We start from the raw sequence: 27540 nt of genomic DNA, 5'->3' as shown, positions 1-27540 counted from the left end.
ACGTGTCCCAATAAAAAAAAACACAAAATTTGGAATGTATGTAACTGCATAAATTATTATTTTTTACTTAATTATTTAAGCTTGTTCTATTCAACTTATTCACATTCAATATATAACTTCTATTCTTTCGCCAGAAAACAATCTAATTTTGATTCAAATACACCATTCTTATGTACACGGGACATAAATATCTTCCAAGAAAAACAGAAAATTATACAGCGAATGACAACTTAGAATTTCAATTACGCCTATAACAACTTTTGTTATTTTCTAATACAACACACCATCATAGTTTACCTACATGTTTTCGTTCGACTCACATCGGTTTATCTTTTTATTCATAGATACCTTAGAATTATTCTTGTATAAATAATAAAACAAAGTCAGTAATACTAATTAAAATGGGCACCACCCATATATTTTTCTCCCCAATTTTTTTAACATTAAAGAGGATTGATGTTCCACCACTGTCAGTGCAGGATTTCCTTGGGATTCATTACATGAAACACCGACATCTAAAAATCAATACCTAAAACAAATCACAATAAAGTATAAAATCATATATAGGGGAGAGAGATTAGAGTCCACCTACAAAAAGTGGCTTGAAAGCAGTTGCAATGATCAGAACTAATCTGGATAAATGTAATATATTGGCACATTCTTTTTTATATGCATTATTTTTATATATTGAATACTGTGGAAATGATGACAACATAGAGACCAAAATATTTACTGCTGAATACTGTGGAAGTTGGAGCCAAATGATCAGTTATTCCTCCAAAAACTAGACTTTCCTCATACTGCTTGTCATTGATACATTCTCACTCAGTTTTAAGTGAAAATGGATGAAGCGTCAAATGGTTGTGAGAGATTTCTTTACCATTATTTTATGACCCAGCAGTAAGGGCTTAAATCTACAGCTGATGGATTAAAGTAACTCAGATTCAATTTCTCTTATTATTGTTCTTCCACAGAAACGCTTTTGAGGATAAGCAAAATAATACAAACGCTTCAATCTTTCATAACGAAGAAACGATTAAGTAGGTACTTCTTAGATCATATATTATATGATAATAAATTACTTTTTTTCCATTAATAAAACATGCTCTGTATGACCTCGCTGCCTTAGCTCCTCGAATTCAATTGAAGTCTAGCTGCATTACTGAATTCTCGATGTGGTGAGAGTGAATATTAACGTCTCTAATTCCATTGTTTCAAGTAAAAAATTTGAGTACCCAGTGAATGGACCGAATTTCTTCAGATAAATTTTTAATGCCGGTATCAATTATGCGAATTGAGAAATTTGGACTGTTCCTTTGCATTTTTTTCGCCACCACAAGATTTGGCAAAGAATATTTCAACCACTTGAAGAAAATATATACATCTAGAATTGGCTAAGATTGTCAGATCTGCGTCGATTGAGCGTTGCAACAGGAGTAATAACTGTTTATCTGCCTGTCGCCAAATTTAATTGTTGACAAAGGCTTTGGAAAGCATGGAAGGACGGATGAATTTTATACTCTCTGGGAAAGAAACCAAAAACACCGGCCAGTTATGCAGCCAGACAAACAGACTTCCCATCTAAATCACCAGACAAATTAATTGGGAGTAAGTGTTAGGAAATGATATCACCATTGTAAAATTCGCCAACTTGGTCATACATTATTAATCATTTTTTGTTACTAGCGTTTGTTCTTGTCAAATTCACAAGAGATTTTGGAGCCGCGAAACTTAGGTCGGGAAGTAACGATATGCTTGGTGCCATATTTAATTGACTTCTAAGTACATTAATGTTTGTGTTCAAATTAGGACTAATATGTTGTTGTTGTAGCGGTGGCTGCCGGATTTGTTGTTGATTTGAGAATGACGGCTGTCCTTGGTATTGTAAGTGATTTTGCTGGCTAAATTTAAGATCATGTTGTTGATGTTGCTGTGGTAATTGACTGACGCCAGTGTGATTTAAATGGCCGTTCGTTAGAAAGTTGGTGTTACTATTATGGATATTTGGTTGATATACATTTTTTGCAGACATTGTTGGCACTGTTGTTGGATTGTTGAATTGCGGTTGAAAATTCATATGTGATGTTGCTGGCTGAGCTGAGGAGAATCCTCCTTGTGATGTCAGTGGCGGCAAGTTATTATACACACTAGGTTGATTCCACGCCATGAATTGTGGTGGTGGCAATTGAGTTGAATTCCATTGTTGTCTGTTGATTTGTGGATAATTGCTTGAGTTTGCCGTGGAAGCTGGTGTGCCTGACACAAAGTCTGACCAGTCATCGTCGTCGTAAGTTTTGGATATTGTACTTAGTGGGATGGACGTCTGGGTGGAGGGATTTTGCAATCTTACGTTTGCACTATTTACATCTGGTTGAACTGAAACGAAGTCCGACCAATCATCTTCATCTTTCTGCTCCTTCTTAGGAGATGAATTTGCGCTTGCTACATCTGAAGTTTTATTCAGAACAACTGTTTGCGCTGTTACTTGCTTTGCCTGTGGGAAAAGTTGTTCAAGCCTTGCTAATTCTTCCGGATTTATCTCTGAATCGCTAGGCCAGTTGATTTTTGGTTCAGAACTTTTAAGCTGAATAGCTTGTGGTAGGAGGACGGCGGGACTTAAAATCATTTCATCGTTCAGGATCGGAGTTTGAGTGCGACTTTTGGGTTTCTCTGACATGGATTTTAGTTGGCTGGGTTCTGGTGGTGGCATTGATTGAAAATCAGAAAATTCATCGTCAAAGGTAGCCTTAACATGCTTCTCGTTTGCAGTCGAATCTTTTTCCGGTACCCTTGAGTTCGTTTCTATGATCCCTTGAGCAGGTAGGAAAGTGGGGGGCTGTTGTTTCTCTGAAACGGATATACTTTGTTGAAAATCGGTGAACTCATCAGCTAAATCACATTTCGCTTCTGTTATGGGGTCTGCCTTCTTTTCCAATATATTTAAAATTGGCCCACTTAGAAGATCGGGACCACTTAATTTTTGTCGGGAGCATTTATTCGGGTCGACAACGGGAACGTTTTGGTCTACTCCATTGTTACCTTGGCTAATTTCAGCTGAGAATCCTTCCAACGAATCTTTAGTTTGTGCGTCTGGATTGTAAACAATATCTCTATATTCTTTTTTCACTACTTGTTCGTTTATAACGATACCGGCTGCCGCTATTTCATAGTCAAAATCAATTGGACCCTTATCATTGCTTTTGTTTACGCTTCGAGAAATAGTACCTTCTGATTTGCTAGGTGTAAAGATATGAGTTTCCTTCAAAGGAATCAGTTTCGAAGTTGTCAGTAATGTCGGCGGCGATTTAGTAAAATCTTCGTCTGATTTCAAGCTTTCCTTGTTTGTCGCGATCATAACGCGATCAGCAATGTCTTCTAGATTTTTCAGATCATTGTTGACGTCTGATAAACATGAGTTGCTGTCGGTGGTCGTTTGTTCGATTGTGGTTGTATTTTTTTCGGGCGGTGTGATGTGACTGGGCTCATTAGTGTTGTTAGGCTTCGTCGGGTAAATCGTTTCAGTTTTTCCTTCGTGTAGGATCTCTTTAACCCCTACATGAAAAAATAGAAACTGTATTAGACATCGATCATACTATGCTGTCTTTAGGACAGCAGCACTGGGATGGTGTTTTTGTTAACCTTATACTTTTTACTACTAATTGCAATGTTTAACGAATGTTTTTTCAATAAATACTAACTACTTTGAACTACTGCTTTTAATATTGGAATCTGAAATTGTGATTTTGGAATGCTTATACTTCGATATACTCAAAATTTGACTGGTGCGAATGATGTGATTAGTTTTATATTCTCCACAACGTTTATAGTAACCTTTTCAATAACAAACCTTAAAAAGTGCATTAAGCGTTCCTAGCGAAAATAATGTGAACAATGACCGAAAGGGACAATATTATTATATGACCGGGAAGGTAAGTGTGATTCGAAACAAAGTCATTGCAGATTTCAGTGATTCGAATACCACTTTTAAAGTATTTTCTTCTTTATTCAAAGCATAAGTACGTTTGAAAAGCTGGAAAATTTGAGGCCCCTAATGCGAAACTTGTGCACTTTATTTTTGATTCCCTTCATTTTTCTTCGACTCCAGTTCGTAATTTGATTCCAATATATTTGGTTGTCATGGAGAGTAACCAAATAAGTCGATTTCCACTCAAAATAGACAAAGTTTCTCTAATAACTTAGAAGGGTCTGCTCTTTGAACTTTCCATTGGTTAAATTGAGCCAGACTTATTAAATTTTAAAAGTGCATAGCTTCCAAGCCTAGCAGGAGCACAGAAGTTAATCAGAAATAAAATTAATGAAGTTAATAGAAGCCGTCTTACCCAGTTATTTCGTGCGGCCGCTGATTTTCCAATGCGATTCGATAATCGGTAAAAATAATGGAGGAAGAGAAACAAGAAAGAAAGCAGGAAGGTAGTATTTTATTAGTGGCGAAGGATTATTGGCAAAGACTTTAACATATATATACTGTATTAAAGGAGCTCTGATGGTTGAAGCACAACTTTCGTGTTGTCAAGAATATGTAACACATTTACTGGCGCACTGTTAGGTTTTTTCCAATCTTTTTTTTAAAGAAGACAACTGACTTATCGAAAAACTGCTTATGCACAAAACATAAGCTGTATTATTTGGTCAGAATTCTGTGTAGGCCAAACATAAATTCTAATTAGTATATTCTCGGCAAAATATTTAGAGGGAATAGCAAATATCTAAATATAAGTAAGCGCTCAGCATACCCCAAGGGTTTAGTCAGAAAGACCTAATACCAAAATGTTGGTTTTGAATATCCAATTTTATTTCACAAACTGGAGAAAAAGAAAAATAATTTTTCTGTGACCAAAAGTAATTAAAAAAACATGCTGTTCTGAAAGAGGAAGAGCTTTGCAAGAAATCAATGAATCGTTGTTGGTGTCATGTTGATTCATTTGCAACCCATCCCACAGGCAATGTGAGAAGTATCACTTACGAACTATGAGCAGATTAGTCAGAAAAATGTAGCGAATAAGAACTGATAAGAATTAGCAAGAAGAGAAGGGGGGAAGAGAGAAAAGGTGCCGTTAAAAATGATAAGACACCCCTAGTTTTTCAAGAAATCGTAAAAAAATAAAACGATCTCTAGAGGCTGTGTATGGATTTGAAGTGATGACATCTCATTACACTTTTCTGAGTAATTAACTGAGATTTTCCGGGGTAAGTCATAGAGCTATTAAAAAAAGCTAGATTTCAGGTTTGTAAAAATTAAGCAACACTTTATATGTTTGCCAGTGTAATATGGAATTTGAGCAGTCAAACCCAACTGTTTGTGACATTTTACTATTTTATTGAGCATCCTTACTTTTTTATAATCTCCACCCTTCTTTTGGCAACCTTTTATAAAAATTTTCTAATGAATTTTCTCGGATCTGGCCCATGAAGAAGTAGCAGTTGTTTCTAATTTCTTTGCGTCTTGAAATTGTTTGAATTTAGCGTCCTCGATGACCTCAACAATTTTCGATCATGTTTATTTGTCGAAACTTTATTGGGAAAACGAGAACTTCAATTTGTTTCTGGAGAAAGTACTGTTTCCCTACTTTCGCATTTTGAATTTCAGCCATATTTGGCTGAAAAATCAATGATGGATCCGCAGTTTCTGGCAAATTATCGTTTTTCTCTGCAATCCACTTTGCTCGTGCAATAATGTTTCGAAGATTTTTAATCTTAGTATCAAAGTGCGCCTTAGCCGTGATTTGTCATACGATTAGTGTCCAGTTAGATCTTGGTAGAATAATTCTCCATTCGGACCGAGGACTTACCATTCCTGGGAGATCTTTTGACCTTTTCTTGCCATAATTTCCAGGGTCCCTAATAAAGTTAAGGACCGCCATCTCGTCCGCAACACAATCAGAGTACGGACCTTCTTCCGTCATGTGGTTTTTTCTAAAATTCAATTCCTTGGCAGTAAATTGCTTGGCTTTACCCATTATCATGCATTCACAACACTGCCCTCACATATTGAAAAACAATTGTATAAAACCTTTTCGTCGGAGTAAACAAATAATGCCTTTCTCGTAGTGTCTTATCCTACTTCAAATTCAACTTTTTTTAATTATTCAATGCATTATAGCGGAAAAGTCTATAAATTACTCAGCAGAATGTAGAGTGATGCGATCATATCAAAAACATATAGTTTCTCGAATTCATTTTATTATTTTACCATTTATCTTATCTTTTTTTATCGGCTCTGTAGTGGAACATTACCGTACCCTAAATTATGTGAAATCGCATCGACAGCGTTAGGAATCGTATATTCGATATATTAACTCAATACTCAAACTACTCGAACATTATTAGTATTATTAATTGTTTTTATAGACGAATACGTTCGTCCAGGGCATAGGCAGCTAATTACACGCTACCGCGCCTCTGCCGAGGCCAAAACCATTTTCGTCTGTATATTTTTTAAACTTTGGGTGTTAGTCCAAAAAGAGGGGCCCAGGGACCAGAAAAGTGAGAGAAAGTTTTCCTCCAATTGACCCGGCCCGGCCCCGGTCAAGAAAATCACTAACGTATCCTAAATTTAAGTGTCCATATGAACAACGATGATGGCAAACACCCTGGTCGCCCAAAAAACATAAAAAAGTTCATAAAATAGTTTTGGAAGACCGGAAAGTAAAATTGTAGTAGATAACACCTTAAGGATATCAGAAAATAGTGTGTTTAAAATTTTACGTGAAAATTTGAGCATGCGTAAGTTGCTTTCGAAGTGACAGCACTGTTTTGATATATTTAAGCGAAATAAAAAATATCGATTCGCCACTATACACTTGAATCAAAAAGGTCGTCAGCTGAGTGGGGGGGTGGGGGTGCTAAACCATAAATGAGGGGCCAAAAAAGAGGGAGTAATTTGCTCTCTATTTGGTCCGGCCCGGTATCAATTTGATGCGGACTTAGGACACGGCAATTCTCAAAAAAATATTTTCAGCTCTGGCCAAGCTCTGGTCAATAGGGCGAATTGACGCTCAATATAATTCGTAGTCATGTTGTGTTCTGCGAATTATATAAAGGAGCATTTAACATCTGCGCACCGTTTCGATCACGCTGCTCCCAGGACGGAGGTGAGGCAGCGTCTGACGATTTGCTTCTGCTCTGGTAAGCAATCTTAAGCCGTCATCGCAAATTATTCTGAGGAAAGTGGTGTAATTTATTTTCTCACAGAATATAGTCATGTGGGATATCAAATGAAAGGGCCCGATTAGTACCTTTGGAAAATTATCATTATTTTTGATAATACATAGATGAAATACAGGGGGTGAGGGCCACAATAATTCCGCACTAATTTGCATTAGAATGTCTCAATGACCGAAGTCAACGATGTCTTTTTTATAGTGTACTGCCAAGAGATGACTTCTTTCTATGATCAAAAATTAGAAGATAATATTTTTTACCATTTCAAATACATATTTTTTAATTACCCTCTTCAATATTTTTGTGTCTGCGCCGGTACGTAGTGGTAAGTGTGAATAGAGGTTGAGGCTTTTCCAGAATGTAATAGTATCTTTCCTGTTACATTCTGGATATAGTAGCATACTCTAATTTGATGTGCATTGCAATAAATTCATAATGAAACCGCGAAACAAAAGAAAAACATTTTTAGAACTCTTTTATAAAAGCTGCAACTTTTTTCGACAGCATTTGAACGGCCCGGCTCGCCTGTTTAAGATCGGACACACTAGAGAAACTTTTACTGGTAAGTTTATACGAAATTTTTTTAAACAATGTTGCAACGCAAACGATTGAATAAAGTTACGGTACGATGTCTGTCGAAGAAACAACCGAGTTTAATTTTTTTAGAGTTTGTCGCTTTCAAAGTACCTCTCTTCCAAATTCATATACTTTTCCAAGTTTCGATTTCCCGGTGCATTCCTGGGTAGCATTTTTGAAATTGATTTTAAAATCCGTGACGAACGATGAATTTACTTTGATGTTATCAACAGTCACACATTGATTCCAATTTTAGAAACAAGAACAAAATTTCAGGTCGGCCGAGTAAGGGTCATCTGATTTTCGGCACAAAGCTGACACACACAGTTTAGTGCGTGGACGCATGGCGTAGCACATAAAAGAATCATGTGCCTTGTTGTCGGAAACGGTAAAATTATAGTATTGAAAAATATGACGAAATGGTACTAATTAGGACCTTTATATGAACGTATTTGTACTAAACCAAACTGTAATGATTTTCGCCTGTGCTGTTGTTGTTTTTTGTGTCATACCTATGTATATCGGGTAATGTGACTACCACCGATGAATTTACTCACTATGGCTGCCAACTTCACTGATTTCCAACACCATAATTGGCAATTGCATGTATGTCGAGAGTTTTAAGCTCAATATTGGTTTACCTGAAGACACAATACTTTCTACTTTCTATCAAACCCAACCAGGTTGTATTTACTTTTTCACAGAACTGAATAGCAAAAATTTAAGATTTTTATAGCACACTTTTTCACAAAGCCAGGCTATTTTCTCGGTTATTTCTGGAGCGCATTTTTCTGTGAATTGTGAACGACGTCGTGCAATTATCGAATTGCTTGCTTCTGTAGTGGATCGTTCCACTCTATGTCCAATTTAGTTTAGCGTTCCCTGTTCACTCCTTAATCTTTGGCGAGATTGTGCTAAAGTTTCATTATCACGAAATTTAATGTTGTGTAAATGATAAGCTCACAGCAGCGAAGCAAACACCGACATTCATGACGACTGTGATCCCAGAGCAACGAGATTGAGAAACTGACACTCTACATCAACAATTTGCCCTATTTCACGAACTGACTGCAGACAACGTAACGAAATTTGTCGAAATGTCGAATATTGTCGAATTTTAATTTCGTTTTGGTTTATGTTGAAAAGTGCAGAAAGGTATATGTTTAACTAAAACAGTATAAGAAAATGAGAAAAAGTCCTGAGGTACAAATGGATACTAAATTTAGTACTTTCGATATCAAAAAGAAAACACTTCTCACTATGGGTGCGGTCTACTTTTGCGAATTCGGTAGTACCCAGGCAAGGTACAGGCAACGATTCAAAATTTACAATTCCAATAGAGTCAAGACTTCGACCAGGGTCGAAACTGCTGTGTTTTTTGGGGGTTCGGATATCATTGTAATTGTGATGATTGAACTCTTACGTCGCTAAACTTAGCTTTCGTTTCGCGTTTTGGATGAATTTCTCATCGCAATTCACTTAGTCATTCACTCTAGTGTTTTTCAGTCAACGAACAAAGAACAAATTTTGTCGCAACTCAATGCATATTTAATTTTTCAAACAAAATTAGATGATAGGACCGAATTTAGATTTCCTTTCTCTGATGATCAATTGATATTTTTCACACCAAATCGTCGACTCGTCGAGGTCCACTTTCAATTGTGTACGCTACGGAATTGTAAATCCTCATGTAGGGGACCAAAAAATCTTCGGACGATTCTTTTCTTGAACGCAGTCTAGAGTCCGCAATGATGATATCATGAAATTTGAACACGATATCAGTAATTCAAGAAGACAACGAAGTTTACAATACACTGTTGTCGACTGCATATCATAAATTATCTCTATTGGCGCAAAACTCTGTTTTTACTTAACAGACCTCGTATATCGAAGGCACAATTATTAGAATAGTAAGATTCTTTTAAAACTCTTCCTTCTCTTTCTTCAGCCTTTGTGCCGTTCACAAGCGGGGTCGGCTCAGTAAAATTCTTTTAAAATGTTAACAGTAAATGAAAAATTCATTCCGCAGTAGTGGCACGCTGAATATTAAAGGCTTTATTTATGAATTACTTCAATTGATTCAATTGCGGACCTGTGTATTGAGTAACGGCTTTGTAGATTCTAAGACATGATGAATAGAAATATTGGCAATATTATCGGAAATATATCACTTCTAGGAATCAGCTTAATGCTCTAAGTCGATTTGAAGATATAATTTAAAATGGAGCAAATCCAATGATCAAATTTTTGTTCAAGTGGTGTTTGAATCGCGGCAGATAGAAAGTATATTAACAACCAAACATGCTAGCAAATCAAGTGAAATATCTTATGAATGGAACATATTTGAAATAACATATTACTTGCAAGAACAACAGTAATTTGGAGTTAACATACTTTTGCTAGTGCTTTGTCGATTTGTTTGAAAAGGTTTACTCATTAATGTAACAATAAACGAATATTTGCTTCTATACTTATTAGCAACAAAGTAAAAAGAATATTGACAGCAGCAAAACTATATTATTTGTGTCGAACTACTATTGATTCATCTGAATGGACTTTGGAACGTCCATGTTAGTATAAGGTTAACTGCAACCAACGGATATTTACTGGGAAGCGAAATTGCATGCAAACGTATTCAGTATCTCATTTTTAATGAAAAAAAAAGTTAATTGAGAACGGAAATATTTAAACTTACTACAATCCAAATATTGGTCGAACATATCATTATGCGATTTGTTTACGGATCCAATATGAGCAGTTTTAGATACAGAGTTAACGTTTATAAAGTGAATGTTATTTGTAGCAATAGCAGATTTTAATGTTTTCATGTTATCCATTGCCGTGTTGTTCATATTATGGTTGTTATTATTCCAAGCATTAGAGTCACCCCCACCGAAGTCAAAGGCCGAGTTTCGTTCATGATCAAGACATATTACATCAAAGTATTTGTCATCCGCATGAGCATTTTCATGATTATCCGTTGTCGTTAAATTTGATTTACGCACACAATTATAAGTAGTAGCAATATTATCACCAGACGAAAGAGCAATAGTAGGAGTAGCAGTAGTTGTCGTACATGTTAACGAAGCAGATGAACATGGAGAGGAGGAATCAAGTTTTATTTTATCTAGATTAGCCACCACCACTAGTTGGTCTAGATCCAATAGTAAAGTGTGTGCATGTGATGCTGGACACAAATATATGAGAGAAGAAAGAAAACAAATCATACGTATATAAAAACTAAAATGCCATAAATTAAAAACAAACAAAGACAACGGAGAATTGTAGAATTGGAAGCCAATATTGAACGTTATTGAAATATTTTTTATCTTAAAATATATATTCAATTTTTTGAAAATGAACGGAGAACAATTGGTACATTCGCAACAGGAATTTGTTCAGCGGGTAGCGTTTCATGGAAAATTGTACAGCATGCAAAACAGCTCGTGGAGAGAGTAGGAAAAGTTGAAGAAGTATAGAAGATAGAAAAGCATTTCGCAGTAGTCTTTCGATTGTTTTCCAATTTTCAGAATCCATATAAATGAGCTAACAAAGATTCCATCACAAGAATTGATATCATTGAAGTATATAAATAAAAGGAAAGAGCTAAAGTTGCGTAGTGCCTTAGAGAACAAACATTCTCGAATTCAATTCTCATAAAATGTCTGCTTTTGGTAATATTAATTTACTCAACAAATGAAAATAGTTCATTTTTATTAATTGATTTTTCGCTTTGAAAGCTGCGTCATCACTGCTCTACAGGGAACATTCCTACATACGACTTCTTGGTATTATACTGGGCGTCACGTTGACGATGGTAGAAATTTCAATGGTTGATAGTACCACTCGTTTTGAAAATTACTCCTGGCAATCGTCACTCTATCTTTTACCGTTACAGAGTTATATCCTTTTTCGTGAATACTGTCAAAAAGCTCGACCTATCCAACAAAACTCTCCCAATCATGTAATCCCAGATTTGACACAATTTTCCAAAACTATTATACATCAAATTTCACATGAATGGATTATTTCCAAGTGCAAATATCACCATCATTCCGAAGACATAACTGTTCAAACTTTAAAGAAATTTCAAATTCGACTTTTCATCTAACTTTTAAAGCGCAATATTGAACGGTATTTTCAATTTGCAAACTTGCAAACTTGACAGAAATTGCCCTATTATACTAGCTTTCGAGAAATTATGGCAAATTTACGAATTTTTGTCCACTTTTTTGAAGTTTCAACAGTTATATCATCAGAATGACGGTGACATTTGCTATTGGAAAAATCCATTCATATGAAATTTTATGTAGTTTCCGAAAATTGTATAAAATCTGGGATGAAATGATTGGGGGGAATTTTCTTTAAACGAATGGTACTATCCACCATTGAAATGTCTACCATCTACCCAACGGGACACCCTGTATATTTTTAAAATTTGTTTATCAATATTCTGTAGATGGAGGAAAATCATTCTCAACGTATTTTTTATAATTTGAATGCAACTCACGGCTCACGAATCTTGCGATACTCAAAGACAATCTTGTGATCAAATCAATTTAGGAGATAGTATAAAGCAGATAACTCAGAGTATTGAACCAAAAAAAAAATGGGGATCAGATGCGTGCGACTTTAGACAAGACAAATCAAAAGCACAATCGGTGAAAAATGAAAAGATAAAGAGTCAAAATGCATATCAAGTGTTTCATTGTTAAATTTTGATGTAGTGTAATTTTGCTTTTAATTGATTCATTTCAGAATTGAGAAGGGTAACTAATGCATACGTGTAAGATACATATTTAGATAACATAAATGAAAGTATACACAGAAGCTGAAGTGACAAGTTAACAATAGGTGGCAGTGTAGCAGTTATAGGGCAACTTGAAACAATTTTCACCACTCGAGAAAGCAATTAAAAGCATATTCAAAGTGAAATCAACTTCGTAACTATAAAAAATTAAAAGCATACCATCCAACGGATTAACCAGACCCGAACTATTCCAATCAAATTTAACCGCTGGAACATCATTTGTACTCATCGATGGCTTTTCCGATGAACCAGATGAAGTTGCTTTCGAGTTTCTCGATGAGGAAGTGTCCGGAGTAAATTTCGTTGGTTTGAGTGGTTCCAAAGGGCCAAATCCGAGATTTGCAGCGAATCGCGGCATAGAATTGTTCCATTTTTCACCATACAGCTAGAAATATTGCAAGGAAAGTGTAATTACAAAAAAATTAATACTTGGTTGGTTTTATGGCATTTTTTTTATTTCACGATAACGTTAACGTGTTACTTACAATATTCCGTGAATCGATTCCCAACGATTTTACCAAAGAATTCTTAACGTTCGATCGCAACCACTGGTATTCGAGAGCCTTTGCTGAATCAATTTCCCGAAGATTAGTTGTCAGGTCATTGTCCGAAATTTTAGGGAAGGTGCTAATATCGCTTCCTAAGTTGGCAGACAATATGTCGCTTACAGGAAACATTGCCTCTAACACGTTTTTTAACTTATCATTGATCTTTTCTGGATTTATCGGTGGAGTTTGTGGAACCGCACCACTGGTGCCGCCGCTCTCTTGAAAATCGTTGAAGTCTCCAAAATCATCGTCCTCCTCTGCTACTACAATTTTTTCTTCGATATTTTGTTTCCCACTTTCTATTTTGGTATCTTTGGCTGTCGTAAAATCTTGAAATTCTTCAAAATCGTCATCAAAATCATTTTGTTCGTCATTCGTCTCAAGGGTATCAGTTCTCGGTATATCAGTTTCTTTTGTATAGCTTGCAAAATTGGATTCTAATGGTGGTAAGTGAGCCTGACTGAAATCAGCTTCAAAAACGGTTTCTTCCCTGTTGCTTTTGGCAGATGTCTCGGTTCTACTCACTTCGGCAGGTTTCAGTTCAACAGTTTTGTTTCTTTCCAAGGTAGAAATATCATTTGTTATATCGTTGCTTGGGAGTAATTCACAATATTTTCCTTCTGGATCCGGTTCAGAATGCGAACCTATATTATCATTCGGGTTTAAGGCAATTACTGAAGTCGATTCCTCTCTCTGGGCGGAAGAATTTATCGCATCTGTTATTCGATCCTCCGAAGTCGCCACCTCCGCTTTTGAAGTGTTATCTTCTGGCGGTTTGGGATTTGGAAAATTTTCTATACTACCCTTTGATTCTCCCCGGCAATGCCTCTGTTCCTCATTACAGTCTCTTTTACAATCGCCACCTTGGCCAAATTCGCTTGATTCTTCTGTGAGAGTGATTGATTCTTTCGATTCGAAGGCACTTATATTTGAATGATCGTCCTTGTCAAAGGGTGGCATTTCATCAAAAACAGGACTTTTCGTCACTTTTGGTTTATCTTCTGGAATAGGAGTGGCGCTTTTCGATATGTTTATCGCGTCGAATTTCAAGGACGGCAACGACGTATTGTCATCATAACGGGACTCATTTACAATTTGAAACTCTATACTATCATCGTCATCGGATAAATTTCCCGGGCTAAATTCAAGTGAAAGTGGACTGTCGCCCCGCGAATTCTTTGGTGATTGTGATTCACTACTATATCCAATATCGATAGGGGGTGGCTCATTCATAATAAATTCTATGGGGTCTTTCGATGAATTTGCCTTATAGTTTTGTTGGATATTGGATTCATAAGGTTGGGAAGCCGAATCCCTTTTCGGTATACTAGGATTTGGATTATCGTCTTTTTCTTTCAGTTTCGAACCACCAGGATCATCTGTGATATTTTCTGCCTTTTCTTGCTTTGCTATATCAATCGGTGTATTTATCGGAAATGGCGAGAAACTCGGTATCGGTATTTCTAGTTCCTTGTGAAATTTATCAAGTGAATGTTGTGGTGTGTTTGATTCAGATGGCCCTGAAAGAAATACGTTTTAGATAAACTGAAATATATCTTTTTAAAGCTACCTGTTAATAATTAAAAAGCTTTGTTAAAACCCATTGGAATTATAGAAACGAAAATGGACACTCGCAACAGCATATACATTTAAAGATAACCAGATGCCTGGAGTTGCTCTAGTTGAAACGCCATGACATGCAAGTAGTGACTTAATTGATGGACAGATCAAGTTATGGAGACCGAAGAGACGCTGCTCTCATAGGAGAGGTGAGGCAACGTCTGATGAATTGGTTCTGCCCTGGAGACAACCGATAATCGTTTCTACTTCTTTAATAATAAACAAGTCGGAATACCGGAACTTGGCGCTTCAGGTATACAGGTTTTGTATTAATCTAATGTGATAAATTTTCTGTGCACATTTAGCCATTCGTATATGGCTAAAAACCTAAAATATTATGAATTGGGCACTACCCCAAAGCTCCATTAACATATGCATATAAATACCTACATATGTCTGTCTCGAGTAAATGATATTGATATATAATTAATAAAAAAACCAAAACGAAATGTTTCCTTTACACGGAGGAGGAGCATTACAAGAACAAATCCTGCGGATGCTGAACCGCGTTGATGAAAAAACTACTAAAGACATAAGTATGCTAGTGGATCTAAATTATATCCTACTATATAAATCATCCCAAATCGAGGATTGAAAGAGAGCGTAAATAGGACCTGCTGAAGTTTGATGAAGTAGTTGAAGAAGTTGCCTAAAATACGACGAAAAGAAGACTAAAATAATAACACCAGAAAGATATGTGTTTAAGAACAAATCTTACAAAGGACAACAACGAAATATACGAAATCAATAAGCAGATCATAATTGCCAATTCTGAAAAATAAAAATTTATACAGAAAAACAAAATTCACAATATACAAAATTTTGATTGGGTCAGTCCTGTGCTATGTGTGCTCTGCTGGGGAAAACCTTGGGTCCAGTAAGGGGTGCATGGCGGATGGCGAATGAAATACAACAGTGAGTTGCACCTTATTACCTTATATTATACAACGAACCAGAAGCCGCCATGCATATTAAGATTCGAAGGCTCCAGTGGGTAGGCCATGTAGAGTGTATGGACGTAAGAAGTGAAGGACGTGAGAAATAAAACGACAAACTGGAAGGTAAACGACTTCCAGGAAAACACCCAAAAAAGATGGGATGGACAATAAAAGTTACACCGAGCAAGGTTCGCGAAATTGGAGGACGCGGTCAGCGAGGGCAGGGACGAGTAAGGGCGGGCTTCGGAAGAAGAAAATATAATATTCTTGTTCTGAAATCCTTTTTGATTTTTCAAACTTATTTCCCAATTGGCTTTTTTTTCTAAGAAAATTACCTGAAACCTAATTTCGCAACTTTGCTTTGCGCTATTGGTAGAAAATATTCTGGTGAAATTACCATATTAGTGTTTTATGGGTCGAGTACTCATAGAACCTTTTTCTTTGGAAAATTACCGGTAGGTTTAAACTTGAGCTCATTCCTACAAAAAACTCTGGGTACCGAAGTTTGAACGCAAGTACTAGACCGACTAATATGTATGTACAAAGTGATTCACGTATGTAAAATCTCACAAAAAAATATTTTCAACATGGAGATTAAAAGACTGCAAGTTTGCTAGCAACACTGACGCATTTTATTCTGCCGCGTAGAACGTTTCGGACTAGAGTGAATATTTTCACTTCCTTCCATATGCGACTCACACACTTGTTTAATCTCTCTTTGAATCACGGGTCTATATAAGCCAGTTTTGAATTTAAAGAATTTAACAAGAAAGATCGGACTGGAAGTAAATTATAGCAAACGTAGGATCCTCCATATTTCTATTAATAGGCAGAATATTAAAAATTTTGTATAGCCTGCTTATATTGACAGATTTTGTTAGCGGGCGCACCAAGATATTATTCTTTTTTTTCTTCAGTCTTTGTCCCGTTCAAAAGCGATGCCTATACAATGATGGCGTAGGCAAAAGTTACAGGGTTGCGTAACAAGTTCACACAACAACACAACGACATATAGAAATGCAGGCGGTATTGTATTTCAGCTCCGAAATAGAGTTAGATTGTATATATATATAATGAAACCCATCGAATCACCAAGTTAAAGCGCTACATGATAAATATTTTGAATAGAAGCTAGATAAAAGGACTGGGGGTACGTTAAAAAGACCGAAATAGGTACGTTCATTAAATACGTTGAGGGCGATACCTACATGCACCTCACTTGATCATGGATGGAAACCAAACTGGGGCTATTTAGGAGGGAGTATTTTTGACTCTAAACTAACATGTAAGCACCATCTCTAGGTGCTTTTTTGAATAAGACTGCGGTAGAATGTGGTTTCTTTCGCCACCATGAATACATTTATTCATAATGAAGCCTATATATTCATGTATCATCTGAAACTTGGGAAACAATACGGAGCTGCTAGGGTACTAGCTGCGACAAAACTGACTAGCCAGCTTTCGAATCTATTCTAAAAAATCATCATCAACAACGGTGCACCGGTATCCGGTCTAGGCCTGCCTTAATAAGGAACTCCAGACATCCCGGTTTTACGTCGAGGTCCACCAATTCGATATCTCTAAAAGCTGTCTGACGTCCTGGTCTTCGCCTTTGCTCCATCTCAGGCAGGGTCTGCCTCGATTCCAAAAATTCTTCGGAGGATTCTTCTCTTGAACGCGGCCAAGAGCTCGCAATGTTGTTAGCTAAGAACCCATGTTTTCGGGGAATACATAAGGACAAGACCATTCTCTTGTACAGTAGGAGTTTTGATCCTATGGTGAGGCGGTTCGGGCGGAACAGTTCTTGTAAGCTCAAATAGGCCCTGCTGGCTGCCAACAACCGTGCGCGGATTTCATCGTCGTAGCTGTTACCGGTTGTGATTTTCGATCCTAGATAAGAGAAATTATCAACGATCTCAAAGTTGTAGTCTGCTTTCTTTATTGTTTTCGTTAGTTGTTTGGCGTTGACGTTGCCATCATATATTTCGTCTTGCTTTCATTGATGTGCAGCTCAAAATCTCTCGACGCCTGCTCGATCTGGATGGAGTCAGTTTGTACGTCTCGGGTCGTTCTTCTCCTGATGTCGACGTCGTCAGCACAGACCAGTAGTTGAGTCCATTTAAAGAGGATGGTGTCTGTCGCATTTACCTCAGCATCACGGATAATTTTCCAGGGCCGGATTAAAAAAATAAGCGGCGTGATCAACACTAAATGGGTAATCATTCAAACTACTTTTTATTATAATGTTTTCCAATTTAGCGGTCTAGTGTGTGGTAATATGTATTCGTTGTAGGCATAACCTTCCGACCAGTCTTATCGTTAACTAAAATAGGAATTGCTAATGGAAGGAAGGCTAGGATATTTTTTTGAATTATTGAAAAAACCGATGAATGAATTTCCCATGAAACTGACCATCCGTTCATTTTCAAAATACCGAATGATTGTAAAACTTCCTTTCTTTGAATAGGTAGAACGTCCAAGAACTCATCTGCGTTCTAAAACTGCGCAAAAATGAACTGAAATGAAATCCTGCAATAATAAAGAATGTTGAATCACAGTAAATGTGGCTTGAAGAATTGTAAAGTCCTAGGACAGTAAAAAAAGAACCCTGGAGTAGCTTTAGAGCAACATCCTTCTTTTAGTCTATGATGGGCTCATGTAATTGCAACAAATGAGCCTGGAAGAATTGCAATTGCAAAGGAATCTGGAATAGATTGAATGAAATAATCCTGTCATCATAGGCAAGAATTATCTAAAGTTTTATCTCAATGAACTTGTATCTCTGCCTAAAAGGGAACCAGCGAAGCAAGAATCCTAAATTATAAACTGGGGAAGACACAAGAATAATTGTTGAAGGGCACAAAGTGCTTTCGAAATATCATCAAAATCATACGTAGACAACAGAGCAAATACGTTTAGTTGGAATAAGGTGCAATATAATATCCAAACAACATTTAACATCGAGGACATCAACACCCCATATGTAATGCAAGTTTTTAATTTGAAGATTTGATAGTGCAGCTTCCGTTTTGGCATGATCAAGTGGTATTTCATTTAAGTTTCGTGGGTTTCTGTGGATATTCGTCTTGCTTTATTTTATATCTGATAAAACCTTTTTGAATCTTAAGCATAAAAGCGCAGGTTTTTTAAAGATGGAGTCGAGTTTTAGAGCCGTGTTTAGAGAGAGAGAGAGAGACAATGGGCTATTCGAAAGCTTTCAGACATCTTAGAAAGAAATGTTGGGGTGTTCATAGTTAACCATATTTAATAACGACTAAAAGGAAAGTGTGGAATTTGATGATTGAATAATCAAACTTCCAATGCATGTTCAACTAATAACCCGTTAACATAATCATCTTCTCTGGTTTTTGGCAGTGTTCTTACAATAAGAGTGGCAATTAAAATAACGTGTCCAGACTGCTTCGCTGAGGTTTGCTGATTACGAAGGGGTCGAAACCAAGTTCTGCGGGTGATTGTGCAATTGTTTTCTCAGATTGTTTGGTGCTTTCATCTTGATGTGCGTGATGTAAGTATATATTCGGAAGAGACAATGTCCGTCAAAGAGGAACGTTTCGACGAGTGATCTCTAGAAGGGGAAATGCAATTATTTTTCGCGCGGAATGATTTTACACATTTTTAGATGACAAGTATTGTGGACCAGTTGCGCCATTCGTTAAATCGTAAAGTGCTGGTTATAGACATGTGGACGCTTTGTGCATTGTATGCAATTTAGATCTATTAGAAGAATTTCTGTCATACCCGATTTACTCATAAACGACTGACCCGATTGTTACGAGCATGTAGTCGGTGTGTCCCTTTACAAGCAGCGAGTGGTGTCATTTTTTGTTGAGACCTTCAAACTCCCGATACATGCGAAAGAGTGTAAATTTGAAGATAATTTCGCTTTTCTTTTTTAGCTTTTTTAGTTATTTGAATATCAGCATCAATTACTGGAGACAGGCATGTGTGTATATATGTATGTGCTAATGAAATTTGGGGGTAGTGTTCAATAAGATCGACGTGTGTGAACGTATCTATGCACAGAGTAAAATGGAAAAGCGTCAAGATCCATTAGATCAATTTAGATGCGTACATATATATGTACCCAGTATTTCAGCTTACAAAAACTGTTCCGCTCGAAGCATCTCACCATAGGGTCAAAGCTCTTACTGTACAAGACAATGATCTTGTCAGTCCTCATGCGTTCCTCGGAAACTTGGGTTCTTAGCAAGAAAAATTGCGAACTCTTGGCCGCGTTCGAGAGAAGAATCCTCCGAAGAATTTTTGGCCCCCTACATGAGGATGGACGATTCCGTAGCCTACACAATGACGAAATCTATGAGCGATACCATGACCGTCCGGTTGTGGATAAAATCCGGCTCAATAGGTTACGGTGGGCGGGTCACTTAATCCGTATGGATGAAGATGATCCCACCCGGAAAGTCTATAAGGGCAATATCTATGGTAGAAAAAGAAGACGAGGCAGATCCTGCCTAAGATGGAGCGATGGCGTGGGTCAGGACGCCAGACAGCTTTTGGGGATATCAAATTGGTGGACCTCGGCGCAAAACCGGGATGTCTGGAGTTCCTTATTAAGGCAGGCCTAGACGGGACACCGGTTGTTGCGCCGTTGATGATGATGAGTGTACGGTAATAGGGAATGTTTGTTTAGGAATAGCACAATATTTATATCTCTATATGTATGTATACATATATGTTATATTCTGTTTGGCAATATAGGCTAAAATATTTTGCATTCTTAGCTAACGAATGAAAAAACGTGCATAGAGAGTTGCTTATATAAGATGAACACAAAGCCTTTATATTTGAAGCCAAGCTTCCTGTATTCCGACTTGTTCAATGAATAAAAGGATTTTTGTCCTGCCAGACGTAGAATATAATATTCTGATTCACGAAATCGCACCGAAGTTGAGGATAGGAATATCGAAAACAACGGGAAAACACCTATAGTTACTAAGCGAATATTAATAAACGATTTGGACAAAAAGATGAACCAGTTTGCCGGGTTTCAATTGATACACCTAAAAATAATTCGCCTAAGTCAAACAGTACGTCAACAACACCCCTTGCCGACATCAAAAAGCAAATATCGAAACTCGTACCCGTATACGTTCATGAAGTACACTTTTGCGATCGCGGAGAAAAATGATATCTTTATTGGCAATGATAAACCAAATCTAGTGCAAATGAACGTGTCGAGATAATAAGTATGAATGTTGCATAGTATAGACGGTAGCTGATAGACAAGTAAGTTATGTATTAGGGCATAGTCATTTGGCCATCACACACTACACGTAAGTCACTAGAATCCTCAATCTGACAGACCTCCGCACTCTTACTATTTGCATTAAGTCGGGGTCTTCTAGTTTGAAGGGCGTTTTTAACGCTTTTTTTGGGAAATATTTTTTTTTTTTTTAACAAACCATTGATTGATTCCTCATTTAATTCTAAACAAAAAATATGCAGTATTTTTTTCGACTTCTTAACCTTTTAGCTGCCAGAAGCATTTAGAAAAAGAAAAAACATTTGTCTTTAGAATAGTCAAGTCGATAGCTACGATATTGAACGCTAGATCTTTGATTTGTCTTTAGAATAGTCAAGTCGATAGCTACGATATTGAACGCTAGATCGAGACTTTGGCCTCAAATATGATTGTCAACTTGTATAAATAAAATAGGCCACTGGAAAGTAATAAATTTCCAAATGCAAAACTTTCTACCCCAAAATTTGGCTGTTTAACACAATTTTTTCGAATTTTAACATACACAATGTACCAATTTTCGTCCAAAAAAATTAATCTCTCTAAACACCTTTCATAACTGTTAGAAAATCCACAGAAGTGATTTTTTAAGGTTGATTGATTGGAAGAGACCATTGCTACTTCAATTTGATTGGGTTTTGAATACTAGGGGTGCGTAAGAGCGGTTGAAATAGTTAAATCAGTTGAAAAAAATTATTGAAAATATTTTATTTATTGATCAATACGTGAAAGTGGCCCTTTTTTCCTCGCAGTAGTGGATCAGTACGATAGATCCTAAGATTACCCGATTTAGATCAAGTAGACTACTTCCTGCAGGTATATTTGAAAGAAATTGTTTATAGAGAGACTTCAATGTCCTTAGAAGAAGTTTCTTCTAAAATTAATAATGTTATCAAGTGGAATGTTGTCAAAACCAGTACGCAGTTTCCGCAAAAGATTCTCCTATTGTCCATTAATGAAGGATGCTCACTTTGAGCATTTTTATCATTTTTTTAATAATTCAGAATACAATTATCTTTGAATTTTCATCCATCAAAATGTCGGCTGTTCTTTTTCGTTCGTTAAGAGCAAATTTCTTCGTTTCTATGCAAAATTCAGCGCCTTTTTCCTATTTCTGGTTTAATTTAACAGGTTTGAAACTGCCACTAATTGCATATCTAGGATAAATGATTTTATTAGAATAAAAAGATATTACATTACAATACACCGTGTATGGTAACGTTCGAGAAAAATTGAATTAACAGCAAAATTTTGGGGCAGAAAAACACAGTTTTTGCGCTTGAGGATATATTAGTTTCCAACGGCTAATTTTACTTTTACAAAACGACGTTCATGTTTTAGGCCGAAGCCTTAGCTAGGATCAAACGTATATCTCAATATCCTAGCTTTCGATTTGACTATTTTAAAGGCGAATTATTTTACAAAAATACGTGTAGCAGCTAAAAGGTTAAGAAATAAAAGAAAATATTTGATTTTTTTTTCTTAGAATTACATGATAAATCACCCGGCATACCGTTTGCCTGGTTGTATTGAAACATCCCGTATAAGGCATGCAGAGTACACTTGCTCCGGTTTACGGCCGTTTCCTATTACCTAATTTCTATCTGACACACTAGATGACCCCCTTAATGGATAAACCATCGAAAGCGTCGAACAATCTTAATATCTCGATAGCATCATGCCATCAGAGTGATTTGGCCAGCGACAATAACAAATGAGAAACTTCCTCAGCGTTTTGTTCGAATACCCGTGGATAGGTCACATATTGAGAAAGAGTCACAAGTCCATTTTGGGTTATGCCATGCAATATAACCCACAATGCAAGGATGGCCAACTAGTGGTCATCCTAGAATTATGTGGATTAGAACAGTGAAGCAAGAGTGCGGGCTTCTCGAAAAATCGTGATGGGAGTTAAAGCACATTGCCAGGAATCGACAGCGATCGCGTGTAAAGTCGAAAATAATAAAAACTAAGTTTCATTATGAATAGATATTGTATCTGCCGCGCTCCGGATAAATGTGATTTGGTGATGGAAGCCTTGCCTGAAAGATGTACTCCATGACATTTTAACTGAATCAGGGTTTGCCAAAGCATCTCTTCATTTCAATCCTTCAACTGGTGACAGTATTGACTCAGCGTTTAGGTGTTAAATTTGTTTACAAACAATTATGGATCAAAGATCATTTCTATTGTCTACTGGAGAATGCCATCAACTTACCGTCGAATTGACCATACTCGCCATCGGCTGACTCAAATGCTTCGAAATCGTCATTTTCGTTGCTACCTCCGCCGTCGTCGAAGTCGATTGGTGGCGGGGTGCTGCACAAAAGAGGCGGAATTGTGTTCGACATGATTACAAGAATAATTCCAGAAGCCTGGACGAGTGTTTTACAATCCACAATTTCGTCTGTCGTGTGAAAATTACTTTTCCAATTTTGCACGCGATAAAATGTCGGCAGCGCTCAGCTAATTGTCGCGAAGCTATTTACTTTTCTTTCTTCAAATCACAGGTAAATTTCGCAATGCTTCGAGACTTTAAAGTTCCACGTAACGATTTGTGATGTTTTCTGCGCACGAAACCCCTTCCAGCTAGGATGCGATTAGCAAAACAATAAATCATGTTACATTCGTTTGCGCTGGATTAATTTCGTAGTTTGCTTGCTATCCGACGAGAGTACACACCTGCCGAAGGCCATTTACTAGTTTTTTGCGTACTGCGGGCGACAGCTGTGACTTTCTTAGGGAGTACTTCACATACGACCCGATCAATAGTTCTCTTCAAAATTCCGGTGTGTGGGCGGCAGAATAGCACGAAATACGCCCGGAAGTGCAGGCGATGGGATTCGATTCGTTACGAGGACCCGATGACAATCGATAGAAAGTAATTTTGCACAAATTCTGCTTAGTCGAATTGTTGAATTTTCACCTGCAAAAAATTTCTCTTGACACCTGTCCGCGATTGACAAAAAACAATGACACATAGTCGTTGTGCATCTGTTGTATTGGTAGTATCTCTTATACTTATTGGGGCGACATCTTAATGCCGTTTGCCGCGTTTCGAGTAGGTTAGGGTAATGTACTTGGTTAGTGGAACTTGGACCCTATTAATGGATTGCACATTTCGGCTAATTCAAAGAGAAAAAATTAAGGAAGCTATTTTCGCTTATATTCATTAGCCAGAAGTACTTTTCTTATTGGTATTTTACGAAAAATTTGTTTATATTGCTTATATTATATTTTGAAGGGATAGAATGTTTACGAGGGAAACAGATGAAAATCAACTCCATTTTAAACGGCTCTTTACAAATAAAAAATGTCCTACAACTTTGCTAAGAAATGCGACAGCATTTTGAGTATTATCATCATTTTCTTGTTAATATACTTGCGTTTAAAAATACATTTACTATCTACTAGGCGTATTTGTATTGCAGAAGTATTGCTGATAAAATATTAAGGGGGTCATCCCGTGTGAAGGCCGTTTTTTTTGCCTTTTTTTGAAAAATTATTTTGGAGGACTGGATAAAGATAGAAACGTGATTTTTTCAACATATGTTTATGGATATCTCTAGTATATGTGATAAATTTTTCAGCTTGATATCGTTGCTAGTTTTCGGAATACGTGTCAATTTATGCACCCATCTCCAAAAAAAGGTGTTTTTCTGCTGCCACGCTGGAGGGCGCTGTGTTCATCTGAGGAAAAAACTAAATGGCATTTTAATGTGGACAATATTCCACGGTCCGCAAACTAGGATAATTAGAAAATATTAAAAGGTAAATTTTTGGTGGGCTTTTAAACTTAATTTTTTGGATTTTGGTGTTTTTTTACGGCTTTTTTTATGAATAAAAAAAAAAACTTCCCGTCCGATTGCAATTATCCTAGTTTGCGGACCGTAGAAATATGTATTAAAGAAGTCGTGAAAATTTCAAAGAATTTGGTTGGATAGATTTTGAGCTATGGTGGCAGCCGATTTTCAAGATGCAGTTTCGAGAAAAACGCATTTGAAAATTTAAATGTGATTATCAACAGTGAAATTTTAACTCACTATACCTGGTCCATAGAGAGCACCCTCCGTTTCTTCAAAAAAGTCTTGTAAGGCCGACTGTTGCTCTCTGGTTTCAATTCTGGCTCTTTTAGCGAGGTCAGTCGATCGTCGTTCGGACCGCCGAATTCGCGCTTCATTACGGCGGTCGGCATAAACCTGACATATGTGACCAACTTGACATCCCATTGTCACTAGGATTTTGAGAATGCCATTGAATCCTTCATTGAAAATAATTACAGCCAAAAAATGTAGTGAGGTCGTTAATAACCTTATCAGTAAGTTTTCCAGCCCCTTTTCCACCAATGCCTTTGTGATTCTTCTTTGCATTTCTAAGCCGCGTTCCTATTCTTTTCTCGACATGTCCTACGCATTCCTTTTTTACTACTACGTATATTTTATTATTTGCAGAAATTTGCAGAAATACTGCAGAAAACTCCACTAAAATCCAATATGCAATATACAAAACTTGTCGCAATTGGAACATCCATGTTCATGCTTGCTAAAAGTTTCTTTGCTGATGTTGATGTGAAGTCGTTAAAGCGATCTTCCGTCGTACGATCCATTTAAAAAAATCACTGAACACACAAACAGCACAATACTTACAACAAAATATAACTGAGTATAGCTTGAAAGCCTTTCAGTGCTCACTCTAGACTGGATTATTCTTTTTATTCCAAACAGCAAATAAGTTTAGACAATTGATTGGTTTTCGATCTTTTTATATTTACACCTGTGTTCGAATTTATAAGGCTCAGGTAAAAACAGATCCGATGCTCTTTCTCATCGAGTACTCTAGCCGCGGCTTCAAACTCCTTACCTGTTTAACACTGTAATTTCTGAACGACTCGGAATATCGGAAAATCCCTTTGCCCACATATTCTCTACTATATATAGATACAATTCAAAAAAAATCGATTTCTCCAACCCGACACACGGGATGACCCCCTTAAGCTCCGATATTCCTAAAGGAAACTGAATTTTTCACTGAGCTGCATGATGCAAGTGCAGTGGAGCCCTGATGACAATTAAACTCACCTTGCGATTGTGCTGCCTGCCCAACTTTGTTCTGTGTTTCCCGGCCCAAATTTGTTTCGTTTATCGTTTCTTGTGTATACTGTGCTTGTCCCTTCCATCTGTATAGGCCAGGCTTGTGGGAAATCCACCCTTTCCACTCCGCTCTAGTTGGACCTGTACATAAGCGATACTTGACGAGTATTGGCGCTGCTCTAGCACGCTAGACCCCATTTGTCCCTCGAAGTTTACTTGCTTTGTCGTGGTGAGGTAGTTCAGTAAGGAGGATCTATGCCATCCATCCAACCGAGGGCTGAAGAGACACAGGGGATAAGATGTGGATGTGAATGTTGAACTCTGAGTACTAGGCCTCCCTTAGTTCCAACCATGTTTCATTATTATCATCAACGGCGCAATAACCAGTATCCGGTCTAGGCCTGCCTTAATAAGGAGCTCCAGACATCTCGATTTTACGCCGAGGTTCACCAATTCGATATCTCTAAAAGTTGTCCGACGTCCTGGCTTACGCTATCGCTCCATCTCCGGCAGGGTCTGCCTTGGTTCCAAAAATTCTTTGGATGATTCTTCTCTCGAACGCGGCCAAGAGTTCGCAAAGTTTCTAGCTAAGAACCCAAGTCTTCGAGGAATACATAAGGACAAGATCATTCTCTTGTACAGTAATAGCTTTGATCCTATGGTGAGATGTTTCGAACGGAACAGTTTTTATAAGATGAAATAACCTCTGTTGGCAGCCAAAGATCGTGCGAGGATTTCATCATCGTAGCTGTTATCGGTTGTGATTTTCGACGCTAGATAGGAGAAATTATCAACGGTCTCAAAGTTGTAGTCTCCTATCTTTATACTTCCCGTGTGACTAGTGTGGTTTGATGTTATTGGTTGGTTGATTTTTAGTGCTGACGTTGCCACCATATATTTTGTCTTGCCTTCATTGATGTACAGCCCAAGATCTCGAACCGCCTGCTCGATCTGGATGAAGTCAGTTTGTACAAATTGGGTCATTCTTCCCATGATGTCGATATAGTTAGCATAGGCCAGTAGTTAGGTGGACTTAAAGAGGATGGTGCCCCTCGCATTTACCACAGCCACATGAATCACTTTCCCCAGGGCCAAGTTGAAGAGGACGGTTGATAGAGCATCCCCTTGTCTTAGATCGTTGTTGATTTCGAATGGTCTCGAGAGTGATTCTGCCTTTTATCTGACCTCGCATATTGGTCAGGGTCAGCCTAGTCAGTCTTATTGCTGTAATTCGATCGGCTCCTGGCGACTTATGATTTTTAACCCGATGAATTGTACGGACTGTTTCATCTATACTTGGTAGTGGGAGTATTTGTCCGTCGTCTTCAGTTGGCGGGACCTCCAATTCGCCGATGTTCTGGTTGTTCAGCAGTTCATCAAAGTACTCAAACCATCGCTCCAATATGCGCGCGTCCTCTTGAGAATGCAACATTACTCGGTATGCAGCATTCTTCCGTTGCTAGCTTACATTCATCGTCGAAACAACCGTTCCAAC

The 27540-nt window shown here is 37.3% G+C and overlaps 1 protein-coding gene across 2 annotated transcripts; it reads right to left on the bottom strand.

The window, feature by feature from the left end:
• Positions 1 to 28: 28 nt before the first annotated feature.
• LOC119650701 lies at positions 29 to 23941 on the bottom strand. 2 transcript variants are annotated; one of them, XM_038053687.1, is made up of 6 exons: positions 23638 to 23941; positions 23174 to 23544; positions 13054 to 14636; positions 12728 to 12953; positions 10454 to 10945; positions 29 to 3552 (listed from the first exon to the last, which is right to left on the bottom strand). In XM_038053687.1, the coding sequence occupies exons 2-6, from the start codon at positions 23304 to 23306 to the stop codon at positions 1670 to 1672; spliced, it is 4317 nt and encodes a 1438-aa protein (XP_037909615.1). In that variant the 5' UTR covers positions 23307 to 23544; positions 23638 to 23941; the 3' UTR covers positions 29 to 1669. The 2 variants fall into 2 exon arrangements, with proteins under 2 accessions (XP_037909615.1, XP_037909617.1); XM_038053689.1 differs by lacking the exon at positions 10454 to 10945 and having other exon boundaries at positions 23174 to 23939.
• Between the last annotated feature and the right edge of the window lie 3599 nt (positions 23942 to 27540).

Source organism: Hermetia illucens, chromosome 3 (assembly GCF_905115235.1).
Source record: "Hermetia illucens chromosome 3, iHerIll2.2.curated.20191125, whole genome shotgun sequence".
In the NCBI taxonomy this organism is placed as follows: Eukaryota; Metazoa; Arthropoda; class Insecta; order Diptera; family Stratiomyidae; genus Hermetia; species Hermetia illucens.
This window is presented reverse-complemented; position numbering and strand designations above follow the sequence as displayed.

Excerpts from the sequence above, each read along its gene's own strand:
- LOC119650701 (XM_038053687.1), bottom strand. The coding sequence starts at position 23,306 with ATGTCGAACACAATTCCGCCTCTTTTGTGCAGCACCCCGCCACCAATC. Across the intron at positions 12,954-13,053 it reads GAATCGATTCACGGAATATT|CTGTATGGTGAAAAATGGAA; the intron begins GTAAGTAACACG and ends CAATATTTCTAG. Across the intron at positions 3,553-10,453 it reads CGACCAATATTTGGATTGTA|GGGTTAAAGAGATCCTACAC; the intron begins GTAAGTTTAAAT and ends TTTTTCATGTAG.